At 42.6% G+C, this 20,471-nt stretch overlaps 1 protein-coding gene across 4 annotated transcripts in view; it reads right to left on the bottom strand.

Annotated features, from left to right (window-relative positions):
* Nucleotides 1-843: 843 nt before the first annotated feature.
* The window catches only part of egf (epidermal growth factor), a 172,406-nt gene continuing 152,778 nt past the window's right edge, over nt 844-20,471 (bottom strand). For 3 of the 4 annotated variants that reach the window (XM_087981173.1, XM_087981118.1, XM_087981130.1), the window contains 2 exons: nt 12,475-12,607; nt 844-1,149 (listed from right to left, as the gene is read on the bottom strand). In XM_087981173.1, the coding sequence (XP_087837299.1) occupies nt 12,488-12,607 (120 nt within the window). In that variant the 3' untranslated portion in view covers nt 844-1,149; nt 12,475-12,487. The remainder of the gene's footprint in view (nt 1,150-12,474; nt 12,608-20,471) is intronic. The other variant, XM_087981124.1, reaches the window with a different exon arrangement.

The following is a 20,471-nucleotide window of genomic DNA, read 5'->3' as shown; positions in this document are numbered from 1 at the left end:
TTTCAAATGTTTCGTCAGCATACTCGGTAACCTCGTCAGAGAGCCTCCGGTGAAGCTTCAACGAAAGCTCATTGATGATGTTTCTTAGTATGCTGACGAAACATTTGAAAATGAATCTTCCAGCTCTGAGAGCAAACTTACATCCAGAGCCTCACCCTGAGCTATGAATCATCTTAAAACTCGCTAAGTTTATAAAATAATGAGGGGTGTAGCTAGGGTTAATTGTAGTTTTCCCGAGGAAGGGGGATTTCAAGACCAGGGGTATATTTTTAAGGTGAAAGGTTAGTCTTACGAAAAGTCATCCAGTGTTTTTATATTGACAATGGGGTAAATACTGGTCTCCATATGGATATGGGTAATCTGTTGGTGAGGGTCACCCACTCGATTTAAAACCAAAACAATTTCCATTCCCTTCACATCAATGGAATGTAAATCCAATAGACTTTACAAGAAGTAAATAGTCCACTTATTTAGGATGAAAACTTAACCCATTGTACTCTAAATACCAATCCAAGTTACAATATCTGATGAACTTTAATTGAGGTAGCAGTCTTTGCAATTACTGTCATAACCTGAAGTCCACCAATCTTGCAATATCATTGCTTTATATTATTCCCAACTATTTGCAATATATCTTATTTGGATTATTCTGTTCACCCACTTTGTTCCCAAAAATAGTCTGAATATTAAACATGAGTTTCAGTCGAGGGACATTGAGAAAGTGCAATATTACAGGTAACTTGCAGGAATAAATACAATGTACCAAGAAAGTGCAAAACTGATGAGTAAACTAATTTATCAATTGATTAATGAATTCAGGATGGTACATCAGAGAGACTGAAGCAGCTTATAAAGGAGGTGTTTAATGGTTTTAATTTGATAGAAATGAACACAATCAACAAGCTTATTCACTGTTTCCATGAAGATTTGACAGCTGAATTGGTTAATTCTTAAACAGATGAATGGTCTCAGCCTATTAGCTTGGAGAGATCAGAATGTCAAGGTAAATTGGATTGTCCTCTTCTGGGAGCTGAGACTTAGTTGAAGGGCTTCAATGCAGGGTTGTAGACAGCCTCATTTGGTTGTATATTAGTGGCTCTTTTAACTGACATCCAGCAACCTCATTACACAAGGCATTGGAGGCATGTTCTATAGTCAAAGAGTAAGGTTAAATACAGTTACAGAGTCATACTGAATGGCACATATCAACGCAGGACTGTATATAAATTATTATTATCATAAATAAAGTTAAAAATCACAACACCAGGTTATAGTCCAACAGCGCTGCTCCTTCATCAGAAAGCTAGTGCTTCCAACTAAACCTGTTGGACTATAACCTGATGTTGTGTGATTTTTTAACTTTGTACACCCCAGTCCAACACCGGCACCTCCAAATCATCATAAATAAATGTTATCAGAAAATGCAATCTTCAAATATAACTAACTAATCATCATGCTGTGACATATCACCTGGCTTACACATTGATGATGAACACATGTACTAGTATTCAGAAGTAGGAACCCTAATCTTCACCCGAACTCTAACATAAGGTTGAAACATAAAAACAGAGAAAATAGAAGCAGGAGACCATTCAGCCCTTCAAACCTGCTCTACCATTCATCATGACCATGGCCGATTGTCTAACTCAATAGCCTAATCCTGCTTTCTCCCCATAACCTTTGATTCATTCAATGTTTTGGCCTCAACTACGTTCTGTGGTAATGAATTCTACAGGCTCACCAATCTTTGGTTGAAGAAATGTCTCCTCATCTCTGTCCTAACTGGTCCACCCTGAATCCCTGGACTATGACCCTGGTTCTGGACACATCCACATTGGGAACATCCTCCCTGCATCTATCCTGTCTAATCGTGTTCGAATTTTACAAGTATCCATAAGATCCTCCCCTCACTCGTCTGAATTCCAGCGCAAGCAATCCTAACCTAGTCAACCTCTCCTCACACGTCAGTCCTGCCTTTCCCGCAATCAGCCTGGTTGAGGAGCTTGAGTAGGCCTTTTAGGCCTTTGAACCTGCTTCAACAGTCAGAAAGATCATGACTGATCTGGTTGTGGACTCAACTCTTTTTTCATGACTGCTCCCCATAACCTTTCTAACTCTCTCCAACTCAGCTTTGAATAAATTCAATTATCTAGCCTCCATTGCCTACTTGGTAAGAGAATTCCATAGCTTAACAATGCAGTGAAAGAAAATAATTCTCCTCATTTCCATTTAGAAAGGAGACTTCTTACTTTTCAGCTGTGCCTCTCAATCTTCTCTCCCACACATATGGTAACATCTGTCCAACATCTACCTTCCACGTCACCTCGGGATTGTATATGTTTCAATAAGATCACCACTCATTCTTCTAATCTCCAAAAGGTATAGGAAGAACCTGTTCAAATTTTCTTCATAAAATAAGTCCTTCATCTCAGGAATAATTCAACTGAAACTTCTTTGAACTGTTTCAAATAAAGAGGCCAGAAGTGCATGAAGATGGGCGGCACGGTGGTACAGTGGTTAGCACTGCTGCCTCTCAGCACCAGAGACCCGGGTTCAATTCCCGACTCAGGTGACTGACTGTGTGGAGATTAGATTAGATTAGATTAGATTACAGTGTGGAAACAGGCCCTTCGGCCCAACAAGTCCACACCGACCCGCCGAAGCGAAACCCACCCATACCCCTACATTTACCCCTTACCTAACACTACGGGCAATTTAGCATGGCCAATTCACCTGACCCTGCACATCTTTTTTGGACCGTGGGAGGAAACCGGAGCACCCGGAGGAAACCCACGCAGACACGGGGAGAACGTGCAAACTCCACACAGTCAGTCGCCTGAGGCGGGAATTGAACCCGGGTCTCAGGCGCTGTGAGGCAGCAGTGCTAACCACTGTGCCACCGTGCCGCCCACATTCTCCCTGTGTCTGCGTGGGTTTCCTCCGGGTGCTCCGGTTTCCTCCCACAGTCCAAAGATGTGCAGGTCAGGTGAATTGGCCATGCTAAATTGCCCATAGTGTTAGGTAAAGGGGTAAATGTAGGGGTATGGGTGGGTTGCGCTTCGGTGGGTCGGTGTGGACTGGTTGGGCCGAAGGGCCTGTTTCCACACTGTAAGTAATCTAATCTAATCTAAAACTCTAGATGCTCTCAACAAGGCCCTGTGGAGTAGCAGTAAAACATACTTAATGCATTTTCCATTCCCCTTCCAATAAACCAATATTCTATTTATCTTCCTGACCACTTGCTGTACCTGCACATTAATTTTGTGTGATTAAAAAACAAGGCACACAGTACTTCAGAATCCTGCAATCTCTATAATATACTTTTCTTTTCTTTCTATCAAATTCTGCAACAATGAACATTTTACCACACTATGACCCTCTGGAAAATTTTTACCTTTTCCTGTAAAATATCTAAGTCAATGATAGTGATTGTACATGTTCCTGCACTGATCCTTGTGTCATATTGGAAGCAAAGTATCAAGAACATGAGTAATAAGAGGAGCAGTAGACCATTTGGTCTCTCATACCCATCCCAGTATTCAATGAAATCCTGGCTGATCTGATTAACTCTGCTTTCCTGCCTGCCCTGCATAATCTTTGACTCCCTTGTAAATCTGTCTCGCTTAGTCATGAATATTGGAATGACTCAGCCTCTACAGCTTAACCTGAAAGAATAAGAAAGATTAATGACCCTCTGAGAGAGGAAATTCCTTCTCATCTCCATCTTTAATGGGGGACCTACAGTTTAAACTATTTCCTTTAGTTCTAGATTCCCCATAAGGAGAAACAGCCTCTTAGTATCTATGTGTGAAACTCCTCAAAATCTTATATGTTTCAATAAAGTCTTCTCTGATTCTCCCAAATCCCACTGAATCTAAGACCTAACATCTTCCCTCATAATTCAACCCCTTCAGCCTAGGAATCTGCTTTGTGAAACTTCTTTGAACTGGTTTCAAATTCATTTTTCCTTTTGTTAATAAAAATGATACATTAAAAATCATGATATTTGTTTCGATTACAAATGAAATGAATCTATAATCACTTTAAAATGATTTTAAATATGGTCAAACCAAATTATATGCAATGTGATGAAATTCTTCAGAAATGATAGGTTTGCACTGTGGCCACAAGATCTGACTCAGTCATTCCTCTATGCAGCTCCTTAAGTGTGTTTTTGCCTCCCAGGTTTGAGGCACACACATATGATGTAACACTGAATAAAAATTTGTGGAGGTATGGAATATCTGCCAGAAGTATGCAGAGGGTTGTGATTTCAGTCAGCAGATAATCATGGATTCAGGCCAATGCTGCAATTCTGGCCTTCACCTCACCAACTAACACCATCCATTAACCTTATACTCATGTTCAGCATCAGACCTCCACTATCTTGCAGTGCTCTTGAAGGGGATAACCAACTATTTCCAGTTTACTTGCTTGTTGGATTTTACTGGTTGTTTCTGCATTTGCAGAATGTTTTGTGCCTTCCAGAATTGTTTAGACTCACTGGTTTCTGCAGGGAGCAGTGTGATAAATGCCGAAGGACAATGTGCTGACTTCAAGGATTCCACACAAATCCTTTGCTCCCGGAAATGAATGCAGGTGTAGACATCCCCATCCCCCTCCACCACTACCTCCACTCCAACCCTCTTGGACTACAGCATGAAAGAGAGAATGAGCAAAGGGAAAACAGAGCAAGGAACCAGTTAGGGGAAGGAGCAATGACATTTAGCAGAAAGCCATAACCGTGCACTGTGTTCAGGGAGCAATTCTCCTACCTGGACCTCAATAATGTGTCCAACCATAAAATGTGTCAAATGTCATAGCTTTGTGACCTGCTAAAACTTCAGAGCAGGTGTGAATGTCATTGTCAGCAGTTGGAATTTTTTCTGTGTCTGCTCCTTTGAGGCTGGAGCAGGTACTATTTGTAACTTTCTGAGGCTCCACAATCTCGTGTTTACAGGTGAGTCCCTGGACAAGCGGCCGTTTTGGTGAGGTGAGTCTCTGGTGTGAACTGGAGGTGGTTCCCAGGTGGAGGGGACTCTAAACTGTGTACTTTTATTTTTTGGTTTTCCTTTTCATTCTTATGTTAGATATTTTATTATTACTTCTTCTACTTTAGACCAAATACTTAAGTATCTGTATCTAGGTATCTTATACCTAAGATGACGGCATAAGTGGTGACTTGTAATCTTTTCACTGTACTCATTTGAGTCCATGTAACAGTAAAACTAATTTAATTCAATTATATGTCTTATTGTCATAGCAGTGAAGTGATCATATGCTTTTGCAGATATTGCAGGGTTCTCAATCACCCAGGATGCACAGATTTTCAGGCACTCTGAAATGTACCACAACTAAATAGATTCAGTGTTCCTTCAGTGTTTTGCTGGTGAGTAACTATATTCGGCACATCTCACAGGACAAGCCATTCTACAGCCCACTAAATAATCAGTACCTCAGCTACTCTGACAAAGCAGAGGGTGTATTTTATTTTTATTCATTCAGAAAATGAGGCTTTACTGGCTGGGCCAGCATTTAGTAGTTTCCCTACTTGCCCTTGAGAAGATATTGAGTTGAGGCCCTTTCTTAAACCATTGTTCGTTTGGTACAGCTGCAGTCACAATATTGTCGTAGAGGAAGTTCCAGGATTTTGATCCAGTGATACTAAAGAAACAGTAACATATTTCCAACTCAGGATGGTGAATGGTTTGGATGGAATTTGCAGGAACCATGTATCTGCTGCCTTTGACTTTCTCAATGGCAGTGGTTGTGGATTTGGAAGGTGCAGTCGAAGGAGCTTTTGTGAATTTCTGCAATGCATGTTATAAAAAGTACACACTGCTGCTACTGAATGAGAGTGTTGGTGTGAGTGAGAATTGTAGATATGGTGCCAGTCAAGTAGGTTTTTTAATCTTGGATGATGTCAAGCTTCTTCAGTGTTTATGGAGCTGCACTCATCCAGGCAAGTGTGGAGTATTCCATCGCACCTTGACTTGAGCCTTTTACATGGTGGGCAGGCTTTGGGGAGTCAGGAGGTGAGTTACCCACATGGTATTACTAGCCTCTGACCTGCTCTTGTAGCCACCATGTTAATGTGGTGAGACCAGTTGAGTTTCTGGTCAATCATAACCCTCAAAGAGGGATTCAGTGATGGGACACCATTGAAGTCAAGGTACAATTGCTGGATTCTCTCTTATTGGAGATGGTCATTTTCTGACATTTATGCTGTGGGAACGTTACTTACTGCTTGTCAGCCCAAACCTAGATATTATCTAGATGTTGCTGAATTTGGGCTTGGACAGCCTCAGTATCTGAGGAGTCGCAAATGGAGCTGAACATTGTGCAGTCATCAGTGAACATCTCAACTTCTAACCTTATGATGAAGTGAGGTCATTGATGGAGCAGCTGAATATGCTTAGGTTTAGGACATTACCCTGAGGAACGTCTGTGGAGATATCCTGGAGCTGAGATGACCGATGTCCAGCAACCACAATTATCTTCCTATGTGACAAGTATGACTCCAACCAGTAAAACATTTTCCCATGGTCGCTATGAAGTCTTGGGGCTCCTTGATGCTGCACATGGTCAAATGTGGCCTAGATGCCCAGGGCTGTCACTCTCACCTCTGTAAATCAGCTCTTTTACCAACCATTGAATGAGAATGTACTGAGATCAGAAGCTGAGTCATCCAGATGGAACAAAAGCTGGTGTTGCTTGATAGCACTGTTGCTGATACCTTCCATTGCTTTACTTATGATCAAGAGTAGATTGATGGCATGGTAATTAGCAGGGTTAGATTTGTCTGGATTTTTGTGTGCAGGGCTTATGGGTAATTTTCCACATTGTTGGTAAGATGTCAGTGTTGCAGCTGTACTGGTTCCATTTCGATAGGAGTGTGGCAAGTTATGAATTACAAATCCTTTGATGCTACTTCCAGATTGTTGTCAGGGCCAATTGCCTTTGCAATATGTAATGGTTTCAGCCATTTCTTAGTATCACGTGGAGTGAATCAAATTGGCTGAAGACTTACCTGTGAATCTCACTCAATAGCAGCAGTGTGTACTTTTTATAACATGCATTGCAGAAATTCACAAAAGCTCCTTCGACTGCACCTTCCAAATCCACTGGAGGAGGTTAAGATAGAACATCTACTTCAGCACTTCTGGCTGAAGACTGTTGCTAGTGCTTCAGCTTTATCATTTGTGCTGGACTCCATCATCAAGAATGGAGATGTTTCTGGAGCTGCCTCCTCCAGTGAATTGTTTAATTGTCCACCATCATTCATGACTGGATGTGGCTGGATTGCAGAACTTAGATCTGATCCGTTGGTTGTTGGATCGCTTAGCTCTGTCTGTCAGTTGCTGCTTCTGCTGTTTGGCATGCAAGTAGTCCTGTTTGGTGGCTTCACCAAGTTGAAACCTCATTTTTAGGTACTTGTGCTGCTCCTGCCATACCCTTCTGCACTCTTCATTGAACAAGGGTGGATGAGGGTAAAGCGGTTGATGTGGTACATATGGATTTCAGTAAGGTGATTGATAAGGTTCCCAACTGTAGGTTATTGCACAAAATACGGAGGCATGGGATTGAGGGCGATTTAACAGTTTGGATCAGAAATTGGCTAGCTGAAAGAAGCAGAGGGTGATGGTTGATGGGAAATCTTCATCCTGGAGTTCTGTTACTCGTGGGGTACGGCAAGGGTCCACTGCTATTTGTCATTTTTTATAAATTTGTGGATGACACTAAGGTCGGTAGAGTTGTGGACAGTGATGAAGGATTTATAGGTTACAGAGGGACATAGCTAAGCTGCAGAGCTGAGTTGAGAGATGGCAAATGGAGTAATGTGAAAAAGTGTGAGGTGATTCACTTTGGAAGGAGTAACAGGAATGCAGAGTACTGGGTTAATGGTAAGATTCTTGGCAGTGTAGAAGAGCAGAGAGATCTTGGTGTTAGCTTGTATTGGTAGAGGGATTGAGTTTTGGAACCATGAGACTATGTTGCAGCTGTACAAAACTCTGGTGGGGCCACATTTGGAGTATTGCATACAGTTCTGGTCACCGCATTATAAAAAGGATGTGGAAGCTTTGGAGAGGGTTCAGAGGAGATTTACTTGGATGTTACCTGATATGGAGGGAAGGTCTTACGAGGAAAGGCTGAGGGACTTGAGGCTGTTTTCATTAGAGAGTAGAAGGTTGAGAGGTGACTTAATTGAGACATATAAGATAATCAGAGGGTTAGATAGGTTGGACAGTGAGAGCCTTTTTCCTCAGATGGTGATGGCTAGCACGAGGGGACATAGCTTTAAATTGAGAAATGATAGATATAGGACTGATGTATGAGGTAGTTTATTTACTCAGAGTAGTAGAGGGGATAGAATGCACTGCCTGCAACATTAGTAGACTCACTAACTTTAAGGGCATGTAAATGGTCATTGATTAGGCATATGGACGAGAATGGAATAGTGTAGGGTAGATGGGCTTCAGATTGGTTCCACAGGTCAGCACAACATCGAGGGCTGAAGGGCCTGTGCTGCGCTTCTATGTTCTATATATAAATGACTTTGATCGGGGAACAAAACGCAACATTTGCAAGTTAGTACAAAACTGGGCAGGATTGTGAATTGTGGGGAGGGTGCAGTGAGAATTCAAGTTAACTTCGGAGAATGGGCAAACACAAAGATGATGCAGTATAACATGGCTAAATATGAAAATATAAATTTCGATGTGAAACAAAGAGAAGGAGAGTATTATTGAAATGGTGATTTATTGGGAAGTGTGGATCTGGGTGTTCCTCGTGCACCAGTTAGATGGCAGGTGCAGCAAGTAATTAAGTTGGCAATTGATATATTGACCATAATTGCAATAAGATTTAAGTTCTGAGGTAGGAGTGCCTTACTTCAGTTATACAAAGCCTTGGTGAGAGTGCATCTGGCACATTGGTCTCCCTGCCTAAGAAATTATATCCTTAATGTAGAGAGAGTGCAGCAGAGGTTCAGACACTGGGGATGGCAGGAATGTCCAATGAGGAATTTCTATGGGAAATCATGTCTCACAAACTTGATTGAGTTTTTGAAGAAGTAACAAAGAGGATTGATGAGGGCAGAGCGGTAGATGTGATCTATATGAACTTCAGTAAGGCATTTGACAATGCTCCCCTTTGGAGACTGGTTAGCAAGGTTAGATCTCATGGAATACAAGGAGAACTAACTATTTGGATACAGAATTGGCTCAAAGGTAGAAGACAGAGGGTGGTGGTGGAGGGTTGTTTTACAGACTAGAGGCCTGTGACCAGTGGAGTGCTACAAGGATCGGTGCTGGGTCCACTACTTTTCACTATTTATATAAATTATTTGGATGTGAGCATAAGAGGTATAGTTAGTAAGTTTGCAGATGATGCCAAAATTGGAGGTGTAGTGGACAGTGAAGAAGGTTACCTCAGAATACAATGGGATCTTGATCAGATAGGCCAATGGGCTGAGAAGTGGCAGATGGCATTTAATTTAGATAAATGTGAGATGTTGCATTTTGGGAAAGCAAATCTTAGCAGGACTTATACAGTTAATGGTCAGGTCCTAGGGAGGGGGTGTTGCTGAACAAAGAGACCTTGGAGTGCAGGTTCATAGCTCCTTGAATGTGGAGTCGCAGGTAGATAGGGTAGTGAAGAAGGCATTTGGTAGGACACTGTTGGAATATTGTGTGCAATTCTGATCTCATTCCTATCAGAAAGATGTTGTGAAACTTGAAACACTCAGAAAAGATTCACAAGGATGTTGCCAGGGTTGGAGGATTTGAGCTATCCTGAGAGGTTGAATAGGCTAGGGCTATTTTCCCTGGAGCTTCGGAGGCTGAGGGGTGACCTAATAGAGGTTTATGAAATCATGAGGGGCATGGATAGGATAAATAGACAAAGTCTTTTCCCTGGGGTGGGGTAGTCCAGAACTAGAGGGCATAGGTTTAGAGTGAGAGGGGAAAGATATAAAAGAGACCTAAGGACAACATTTTCACACAGAGAGTGGTACATATATGGAATGAGCTGCCAGAGGAAGTGATGGGACTAGTACAACTGCAACATTTAAAAGGCATTTGGATGAGTGTATGAATAGGAAGGGTTTGGAGGGATATGGGTCAGGTTCCTGCAGGTGGGACTAGATTGGGTTGGGATATCTGGTTGGCATGGTCAAGTTGGACCGAAGGGTCTGTTTCCATGCTGTACATCTCCACTGCTCTATGACTCTATTGGTTCAACTGGACGTGTATTCTCTGGAGTTGAGAGAGATGAGAGGGTATCTGATTGAAACATATGAAATTCTGACTGACTAAATGTAGGGAGGATGTTTTGACTGGCTTTGGACCGGGGACACAGTATCAGGATATGGGTTAGGCAATTTAGGACTAAGATGACAAAAAATTTCTTCTCTCAAAGGGTAGAGAACCTTTGGAAGTCTCAATCACAGAGGGCTGTGGGAGCCAGTCACTGAATATGTTAAATAAAGACTTCGTTGTTTTAGATATTGAAGGCATCAACTGGTATGCGGAGAAATCAGGCATATGGCAATGAGAAAAAATATCAGCCATGATCATATAGAATGGTGAAGTGGGCTTAAAAAACCAAATAGCCTACCCCTGCTCCTGGTTTGCATGTTTCTTATTGAGAACAGGTTGATGCGGTTACTCATTGGAGTTTAGAAAAATGAGAGGAAACAAATACAATTCTTAGGGGCTTGACAGGGTAAATACAGACAGCTATTTCCCCTTTGTGGGAGAGTCTAGGACCAGAAGGCATACTCTCAGAATATGGGGTCACCCAGTTAAGAAATAGATGAGAAAGAATTTCATCTCTCTGAGGGTAGAAATCTGAGGAATTCTTTACCACAGAGGGCTGTAGAGGTTGGGTCATTAAGTATATGCAAGGCTGAGAGGGACAGGTTTTTGTGCATCTAAAAAGGAAAAAAGGCATAGTCATAGCATTATGATAAGCATAAGAGAAAGCAAGCATTACATTAGAGCTCATAATTTGGAAGGAGTTTGAGCTGAGGTGTAAGTGGGATGTGAGATAAAGGATTCAGTCTGAGAATACCATCATCTTCAACTGGTTCTGTCCTGTTGCTACTTTCAGTCAAGAGTATTTGGTGAGCACTCAAACATCTCTATCCCCTGCTTGTTGAATGCTGCTGCCCCTGGCTTTGCATTCTCTTATCTTACCAGAGAGAGAGGAGTGTGTGAGTACGGAGTTAAAAATCACACAACACCAGGTTATAGTCCAACAGGTTTAATTGGAAGCACTAGATTTCGGAGCACTGCTCCTTCATCAGGTGGTTGTCCAATTAAACCTTTTGGACTATAACCTGGTGTTTTGTGATTTTTAACTTTGTACACCCCAGTCCAACACCGGCATCTCCAAATTGTGAATATGGAGCATTGTGTTTGGTTGATGTAATGACAGAATAGCTGGCAGTGTGCGAAGTGAGCGGTCTGGGAGTGCAACTTGCAGCTGTATGACACTGAGGTGCAGCTATTAGTGGCAGGTATGAGATCCAAAAGAAATTACTGGGAAGATTGTTGGGAGGGAGGGGGAAGCAATGGTGATGGCGATCAGCAATTTGAGAATGTGCGCACTGCAGCTGGTCAAGTTTCTGGGTATGGCAATTGAAGATACGTTGACTGCCCCTGGATTACTCATGTGAGACCTTTATTGTATTGCAGCAATACATCAGGTCGGCTTGACTGTTGGCATTGACCAGCACAGCTTTTTGATCACGTAGCCTTCACAAATTTAGACTTCTTATGAACAGATGCCATTTCCCATGCTCTTCACCACCCCTACCACAGCTTTGATGCAGTATCAGAAAATCTGAGGGTTTGTCTTATGCCATGTTTGCATCAGTTCTACATCCTTTCCAAGTCGGAATCAGTTGTGGAATGACTTCCAGCCACTTCAACCACAATACACTTTCCTTTTAAGAAGTGCCTTTTTAAAACTCGTTCCAACTTGCGCTAGCCTCTCACTGTTTTGTGGCCTTTTTTCATGTATGCAGTCACACAACTTTATGCCAGCTGCAAGCCCTTAAAAATGCAGACCACATTTGTGTGCTGCCTTCACCAGAAACAAGAGTGAATTGATAGCTCAATGTCATTCTATGCCCATCTTCATGGTTGATCAAATCTCCAGTCTATAACACTTCCAGTTTTTGCATTTGCCATGTACTTTAAGATTGCAAATAAGTGATACTATAGAAAATGCTGACAGACTAATGACAGGAAATGGAAATGAAAGTGGCAGTATAACTTACAAAGAGAAACAAACTGCTGATCTTGTAATTTAGCAGGAAGTTTGAGATTCTAGACTTATAATGATCTACACAGTATTTGCACATCAGCATCAAAAAAAGTACACATAGATTTATCAACTGGAAATCACTGCAGGAGTATGACAGACTAGAAATTAAGCAGAGAATCTGTATTACTGCACAAAACTCACACACAACTCCCAATTATTTAAAAACAGTGTCCAGGTAACCAGATGCTGCAGCCTGAGTATGATTTTCTGTTCTGATAACATGGATTGTACATGCTTCTCCAATCTTCCAATTAGTTTCCACCACTGTATAAAACTGGAACAAGCAAGGAGCAGAATGCAAATAAACATTAAATCAGGCAAGATACAACAGACAAAACTGCAAAAATGAATGCAGAGAAACTATTTCTGACTTCATGGAAAGCTATCATTAAATGATCAGGAACTACACCAATATTAGTAAACAAACAAAAAACAAATCTGTCAGTCATCAGTTATCTTTTAAATTCTGCATTTCAGTAATGCAACTATCTAATTCCCAGCAGTGCCATATGCATATTAAATGCAACAAAAATCTGGTTATTCTTTCTCTCTGGAATTTCTTTTCAACTTTACTCTGGATAACCCAAGAGTTGGTATTTTACATGTCTACATTGATGAACAAAATGTTATAAACAAAATCCTGTTTGTGTTTCTATGCTCTAACTCTCTTCTTATTCACCCATCCTTTGTGAGAATTGCTGGCTTGTCCAATGTTTATTGTCCAACTGTAATCCACCTGGAAAAGGTTTTTGTGAGTCACCCTCTTGAACTGCTGGAGTCCATACAAATATTTATAAAATGATAGGAGTTAGGAGGCCCTTGAACCTGCTATACCATTTACTAAGATCACGTTTGATCTGATTGTAACTGTCTCCTACCAGTGAAGATTTTCCCCTGATTTCGTTTGACTCCTGTTTTGCTAGTGCTCTTTTGGTGCTGCACTCAATATGAGCTATTCTTCCCAAATTTAAATCACATTCAATCTTTCCCCATATTATGAAAAATTACAGCAGCTAAATAACTTATACTTAAGAGTCTGTACCTAGGCACATTTGTACCTAAGATGGCACCATAAGTGGTGACTTGTAGACTTTTCACTGTAGTCTTGTGAGTAGAACTCTGTGGGAAGCTAGGGAAGTGATTGCTGGGCCTGAAGACTGGACGTTGGCTAACGTGGTGCCACTGTTTAAGAAGGGTGGTCAGGACAAGCCAGGGAACTATAGACAGTGAGCCTGACGTCAGTGGTGGGCAAGTTGTTGGAGGGAATCCTGAGGGACAGGATATACATGTTTCTGGAAAGGCAAGGACTGATTTGGGATAGTCAGCAAGGCTTTGTGTGTGGGAAATCATGTCTCACAAACTTGATTAAGTTTTTTGAAGAAGTAACAAAGAGGATTGACGAGGGCAGATGTGATCTATATGGACTTCAGTAAGGCGTACGACAAGGTTCCCCATGGGAGACTGATTAGCAAGGTTAGATCTCATGGAATACAGGGAGAACTAGCCATTTGGATACAGAACCGGCTCAAAGGTAGAAGACAGAGGGTGGTTGTAGAGGGTTGTTTTTCAGACTGGAGGCCTGTGACTGGTGGAGTGCCACAAGGATCGGTGCTGGGTCCTCTACTTTTTGTCGTTTCTATAAATGATTTGGATGCGAGCGTAAGGCATATGGTTAGTAAGTTTGCAGACGACACCAAAATTGGATGTGTGGTAGACAGCAAAGAAGGTTACCTCAGATGACAACGGGCTGAGAAGTTGAGAAGTGGCAGATGGAGTTTAATTCAGACAAATGTGAGGTGCTGCATTTTGGGAAAGCAAATCTTAGCAGGACTTATACACTTAATGGTATGGTCCTAGGGAGTGTTGCTGATCAGAGACCTTGGCGTACAGGTTCATAGCTCCTTGAAAGTGGAGTCGCAGGTAGATAGGATAGTGAAGAAGGCGTTTGGTATGCTTTCCTTCATTGGTCAGAGTATTGAGTACCAGAGTTGGGAGGTCATGTTGCGGCTGTACAGGACATTGGTTAGGCTACTTTTGGAATATTGCGTGCAATTCTGGTCTTCCTATCGGAAAGATGTTGTGAATCTTGAAAGGGTTCAGAAAGGATTTACAAGGATGTTGCCAGGGTTGGAGGATATGAGCTATAAGGAGAGACTGAACAGGCTGGGGCTGTTTTCCCTGGAGCATCAGAGGCTGAGGGATGGTCTTACAGAGGTTTACAAAATTATGAGGGGCATGGATAGGATAATTAGACAAAGTCTTTTCCCTAGGGTGGGGGAGTCCAGAACTAGAGGGCATAGGTTTAGAGTGAGAGGGGAAAGATATAAAAAAGACCTAAGAGGCAACCTTTTCATGCAGAGGGTGGTATGTGTATGGAATGAGCTACCAGAGGAAGTGGTGGAGGCTGGTACAATTGCAACATTTAAGAGGCATTTGGATGGGTATATGAATAGGAAGGGTTTGAAGGGATATGGGCCAGGTGCTGGCAGGTGGGACGAGATTGCGTTGGGATATCTGGTCGGCATGGACTGGTTGGACTGAAGGGTCTGTTTCCATGCTGTACATCTCTATGACTCTAAGACTGTAAATCAAAATCAGTCTTCTCCAATCCATTTTGTTATGCAAAATGCAATCTGCGTTATTTTTAACAATGTTTAGTTAACTGAATGCAAATCTGTAACCCAATAATGGATGCGTTGCAGTACTTTGCAAAAATCAACCTCATATTGAATCCATAAACTAGCACTTAAAAGATACAATGATTGTGAAATGAATTTGTGCTGCAGAACCCTTTTACATCTCACTGAATGATGTGTCATGTCATACTGTTGGCCACAACACATTAATTCATGATGTAATGGGGTGCCACAAAAATGTTACCACTTTATTTGACCAGATTCCATGAAAAAAATCTGGTTGACATTATAAAACATTACACTGGCGAATGAAAGAAAGTACAGAAGAAAGGGAAGTGATGATTCACATGGTGTTGTAAGATACATATTTCTGTCTTTTTTTTAAACTGTCTAATATTGGAATAAAAAATATTGTCAGACATAATTGTTACAAATTCATGGGTATTCTTCAAATCACTTCACTGAAGGGCATGAACATCACCTTATTGGGATTTGAGGTTTGTAGCTGAGGACAATGAAAGATGTTGGCATTTAGTTAATGCTTTGCAAGTACAGGCTTTTTTGCTAGTGAGGGTTGATTACAGTGTACTCGATTAATTACAATTACAATTTCAGAGTCAATGTGGCAAAGGTTCGATGTTTGGCCAAGTGACTGCAACAAATGCTGCTATGTTCTGTGCTGGCTAATCTTCAGCTACTTAAGTGACTGAAATGCATGTAACCTGGGTCAAGAGGAAGACGAAGGCTTATGTAATGAGATGTGATAGATCAGTTGGGGTGCTTGAGAGTTACAAGTTAGCAAGGGAAGACCGAAAGCGAGAGTTAAGAAGGGCCAGGAGGCGACAAGGGAAGTCATTGGCGATGAGGATCAAGGAAATCCCTAAGGCTTTCTATAGCTATATCAGAAATAAAAGAATGAATAGAGTCATAATAGAGTAAGATTAGGCCCAATCAAGGACAATAGTGGGGAAGTTGTGCGTGGAGTCAGAGGAGATATGGGAAGCGCTAAATGAATATTTTTTGTCAGTATTTACATTAGAAAAAGACAATGTTGTTGAGGAAAGGCTGCGATATAGGCTACTAGACTAGATAAGATTGAGGTTTACAAGGAGGAGGTCTTAGCAACTCTGGAAAGTGTAAAAATAGATAAGTCCACTGGGTCTGATGGGATTTATCCTAGGATTCTCTGGGGAGCCAGGGACGAGATTGCAGAGCCTTTGACTTTGATCTTTATGTCGTCATTGTTGACAATAATAGTGCTAGAAGACTGGTAGATAGCAAATATTGTTCCCTTGTTCAAGAATGGGAGTAGAAACAACTCTGGTAATTTCGCCCAGTGAGCCTTACTTCAGTTGTGGGTAAAGTGTTGGAAAGGGTTATAAGAGATAGGATTTGTAATCATCTAGTCAACACAGCTTTGTGAATGGTAGGTCATGCCTCACAAACCTTATTGAGTTCTTTGAGAAGGTGACCAAACAGGTGGATGAGGGTAAAGCAGTTGATGTGATGTATATAGATTTCAGTAAGGCGTTTGATAAGATTCCCCATGGTAAGCTATTACACAAAATACAGAGGCATGGGATTGGGGGTGATTTAGAGGTTTGGATCAGAAATTGGCTAGCTGAAAGAAGACAGAGGGTGATGGTTGATGGGAAATATTCATCCTGGAGTTCAGTTACTAGTGGGATATGGCAAGGATCTGGTTTAGGTCCACTGCTATTTGTCATTTTTATAAATGACCTGGATGAGGGCATAGAAGGATGGGTTAGTGAATTTGTGGACGACACTAAGATTAGATTACTTACAGTGTGGAAACAGGCCCTTTGGCCCACCGACCCGCTGAAGCGCAACCCACCAGACCTATTCCCCTACATTTACCCTTTCACCTAACACTACAGGCAATTTAGCATGGCCAATTCACCTAACCTGCACATTTTTGGACTGTGGGAGGAAACCCACACAGACATTGGGAGAATGTGCAAACTCCACACAGTCAGTCGCCTGAGGTGGGAATTGAACCCGGGTCTCTGGCGCTGTGAGGCAGCAGTGCTAACCACTGTGCCACCGTGCTGCCCAAAAGGTTGGTAGAGTTGTGGATACTGACAAAGGAAGGGGTTAGGTTACCGAAAGACATTGAAAAGCTGCAGAATTAGGCTGAGAGGTGGCAAATGGAGTTTAATGTGGAAAAGTGTGAGGCGATTCACTTTGGAAGGGGTAACAGGAATTCAGAGTAGTGGGCTAATGGTAAGATTCTTCGTAGTGTAGATGGGCAGAGAGATCTTGGTGTCCATGTATGTAGATCTTTGAAAGTTGCCCCCCAGGTTGATAGGGTTGTTAAGAAGGCATATGGTGTGTTAGCTTTTATTGGTAGAGGCATTGAATTTCAGAACCATGAGGTCATGCTGCACCAGTAAAAAACGCTAGTGCGCCACACTTGGAGTATTGCATCCAGTTCTGGTCACCGCATTATGGGAAGGATGTGGAAGGATGTGGAAATGGTTCAGAGGAGATTTACAGGATGTTGCCTGGTATGGAGGGAAGGTCTTTTGAGGAAAGGCTGAGGGATTTGAGGCTGTTTTCGTTAGAGAAAGAAGGTTGAGAGGCAACTTAATTGAGACATATAAGATAATCAAAGGGTTAAATAGGTTGAACAGTGAAAGCCTTTTTCCTCGAATGGTGATTAGATTATATTACAGTGTGGAAACAGGCCCTTCGGCCCAACAAGTCCTCACCGACCTGCCGAAGCGTAACCCACCCATACCCCTACATTTACCCCTTACCTAACACTACGGGCAATTTAGCATGGCCAATTCACCTGACCTGCACATCTTTTGGATTGTGGGAGGAAACCGGAGCACCCGGAGGAAACCCACGCAGACACGGGGAGAACGTGCAAATTCCACACAGTCAGTCGCCTGAGGTGGGAATTGAACCCGGGTCTCTGGCGCTGAGAGGCAGCAGTGCTAACCACTGTGCCACCCGCTCGCACAAGGCTCGCACAAGGGGACATAGCTTTAAATTGAAGGGTGATAGACATAGAACAGATGTCAAAGGTAGTTTCTTTACTCAGAGAATAATAGGGGCAAGGAACACACTGCCTGCAATAGTAGTGTGCAACTTTATGGGCATTTAAATGGTCATTGGATAGGCAAATGGACGAGAATGGAGTAGTGTAGATTAGATGGGCTTCAAATTGGTGTCACAGGTCAGCGCAAACTTGAGAGATGAAGGGCCTGTATGGCCCTATGTTCTATTTAACTACCAATGATCTCTGAAAGTAAGAAATCTCCTGATGACAGCATACAAGGGGGTGGTGGATGGACAATCATTTATGGGCACAGCCTCCATGTCCTGTAAAAGTTTTGTTTGTTGCATTTCTTCTTTATTGATTGTTACTTACAGCACTGCTGTGTGAAGGTCTGTAATTATTTACTTCAGTACATTGGGCAGACAGATATGTGGAGATAACATCATCAAGCAAAATACACAGAATCCACAGAATAATAGTTTCCCTTCACATATTTTATAAAGTAATTTATTTTGAATCTTATAAGGGAACTCATAGAATCAAAGAACCTTACATTATGGGAACAGGCTACTCAGCCTATCAAGTCCACACTGAAGAGCATCCACCCAGGAACACGCCACTACCCTATCCCTATAACCCTGAATTTCCCTTGGTTAATCCACTAGCCTGCACATCCTGAATACTATGTGCAATTTAGCATGGCCAACCCACCTAACTCATCTGTCCTTGGTCAAGAATGGGTCAATATCTGGGTCCATCCCCTGTTTTGACTGCTAGAACACCTCTGGGAAAAATTCCAAGAGGCAGCCATCCATGTAGCCACCGTTAAATGAAAGGAAAGATGGTATTTCCTTAAGGCTCCTGACCAAATAAGAGGACTGCAGCTCCAAAATTATGGCAGACCCACCACCAGAGATGACGTTGCCACTCTGGGAGGGAGGACATGAGGTTCCAGTCATCTGACCCCAGGTGAAGGGGTTAGATTTCAATTTAATAAAAAAGAACTAGTCTAACACTGCAGGTACTGGAGAGTTGCCTCCAGGTACCTGCTGTGCTTGGGCTTGACCATCAACTAGGGCTGAGTGGGGGAGATCCTCTCTGCTATTGGGAAAAACTTCAGAAATTCATCCCAATTTCAACCTGAAACTTTCCCCCTGCCCTGACCTCTGTGTAATACTGCAGATGTTCAGTGTATGAGCAGGAATCCCAGCCAGCATTACCATTAATTTCACACACTACCAATTTGAAAAACAATCAAAGTAGGCCCTGTTTATATGGGAGGGAAGAAATGAGATGATCTGTGGAAATGAGATGTAGTATGACTTTAACTGTAACAAGGAAGTTGAACAGTTCATCAACTTCACCAACACATTCCACCTGACCTTAAGTTCACGTGGACCATCTCGGACACCTCCCTCCCCTTCCTGGACTTCTCCATCTAAATCAATGGTGAGAAACTCAACATGGATATCTTCTACAAACCCACTGACTCCCACAGCTACCTGGACTATATGTCCGCCCACCTGCCTCCTGTAAAAACACTATCCCTTCTTACCAATTCCTCCTTCTCTGCTGGATTTGCTCCCAGGAGGACCAGTTCCACAACAGAACACACCAGATGGCCTCCTTCTTCAAAGACCGCCATTTCCCCTCTCATGTGGCCAATAATGCCCTCAAGCACATCTCATTCATTCCCGCACTTCTGCCCTCAAACCCCATCCTTCCAACAGCAACTAGGACAGAACACCCCCCCCCCCTGTCTTCGCCTTCTGCCCCACCAACCTCCTTATACAGCGCATCATCCTCTGCCATTTCTGCCACCTACAAATGGACCCCACCACCAGAAATATATTTCCCTCACCACCCCATCTGCATTTCGTAAAGACCATTCCCTCCGCGACTGTCTTGTCAGTTCCAACTTACCCTCCCCTCCCGGCACCTTCCCTGCCATCATGGGAATTGGAAAACCTGTGCCTGCGCCCACACCTCCCCCCCTCAACTCCCCCCTCACCTCTGCCCCAAATAAGCATTCCACAACCATCAGAGATTTACATGCACTTTCACACCCGTCATTTACTGTATCTGTTGCTCCCGATGTGGTCTCCTTTACATTGGGGAGACAGGATGCCTACATGCAGGACACTTTAGAGAACATCTCTGGGACACCCGCACCAAGCAACCCCATTGCCCCGTGGCCGAACACTTTAACTCCACCAAGGAAATATAGGTCCTGGGCCGCCTCAATCGCTAAACTCTACCACTCGACGCTTGGAGGAAAATGCCTCATCTTCCACTGGGATCAATGTGGATTTCACCAGTTTCCTCATTTCCCCTCGTCCCACTTTATCCCAATTCCAATCTTCCAACTCGGCACCACTCTCATAACCTGTCCTATCTGGTCTATCCTCCTCTCCAACCTATCATCATTACCCCTACCTTCGTCTACCTATCGCGCTCTCAGCTTACTTACCCCA

The sequence above is a fragment of the Chiloscyllium plagiosum genome, unplaced genomic scaffold, assembly GCF_037043375.1.
Source record: "Chiloscyllium plagiosum isolate Xiang-an unplaced genomic scaffold, Cpla_swu_hap1 HiC_scaffold_1, whole genome shotgun sequence".
NCBI lineage: Eukaryota > Metazoa > Chordata > Chondrichthyes > Orectolobiformes > Hemiscylliidae > Chiloscyllium > Chiloscyllium plagiosum.
The sequence above is the reverse complement of the archived record's forward strand: the minus strand, read 5'-3'. Positions and strand labels throughout refer to the sequence as shown.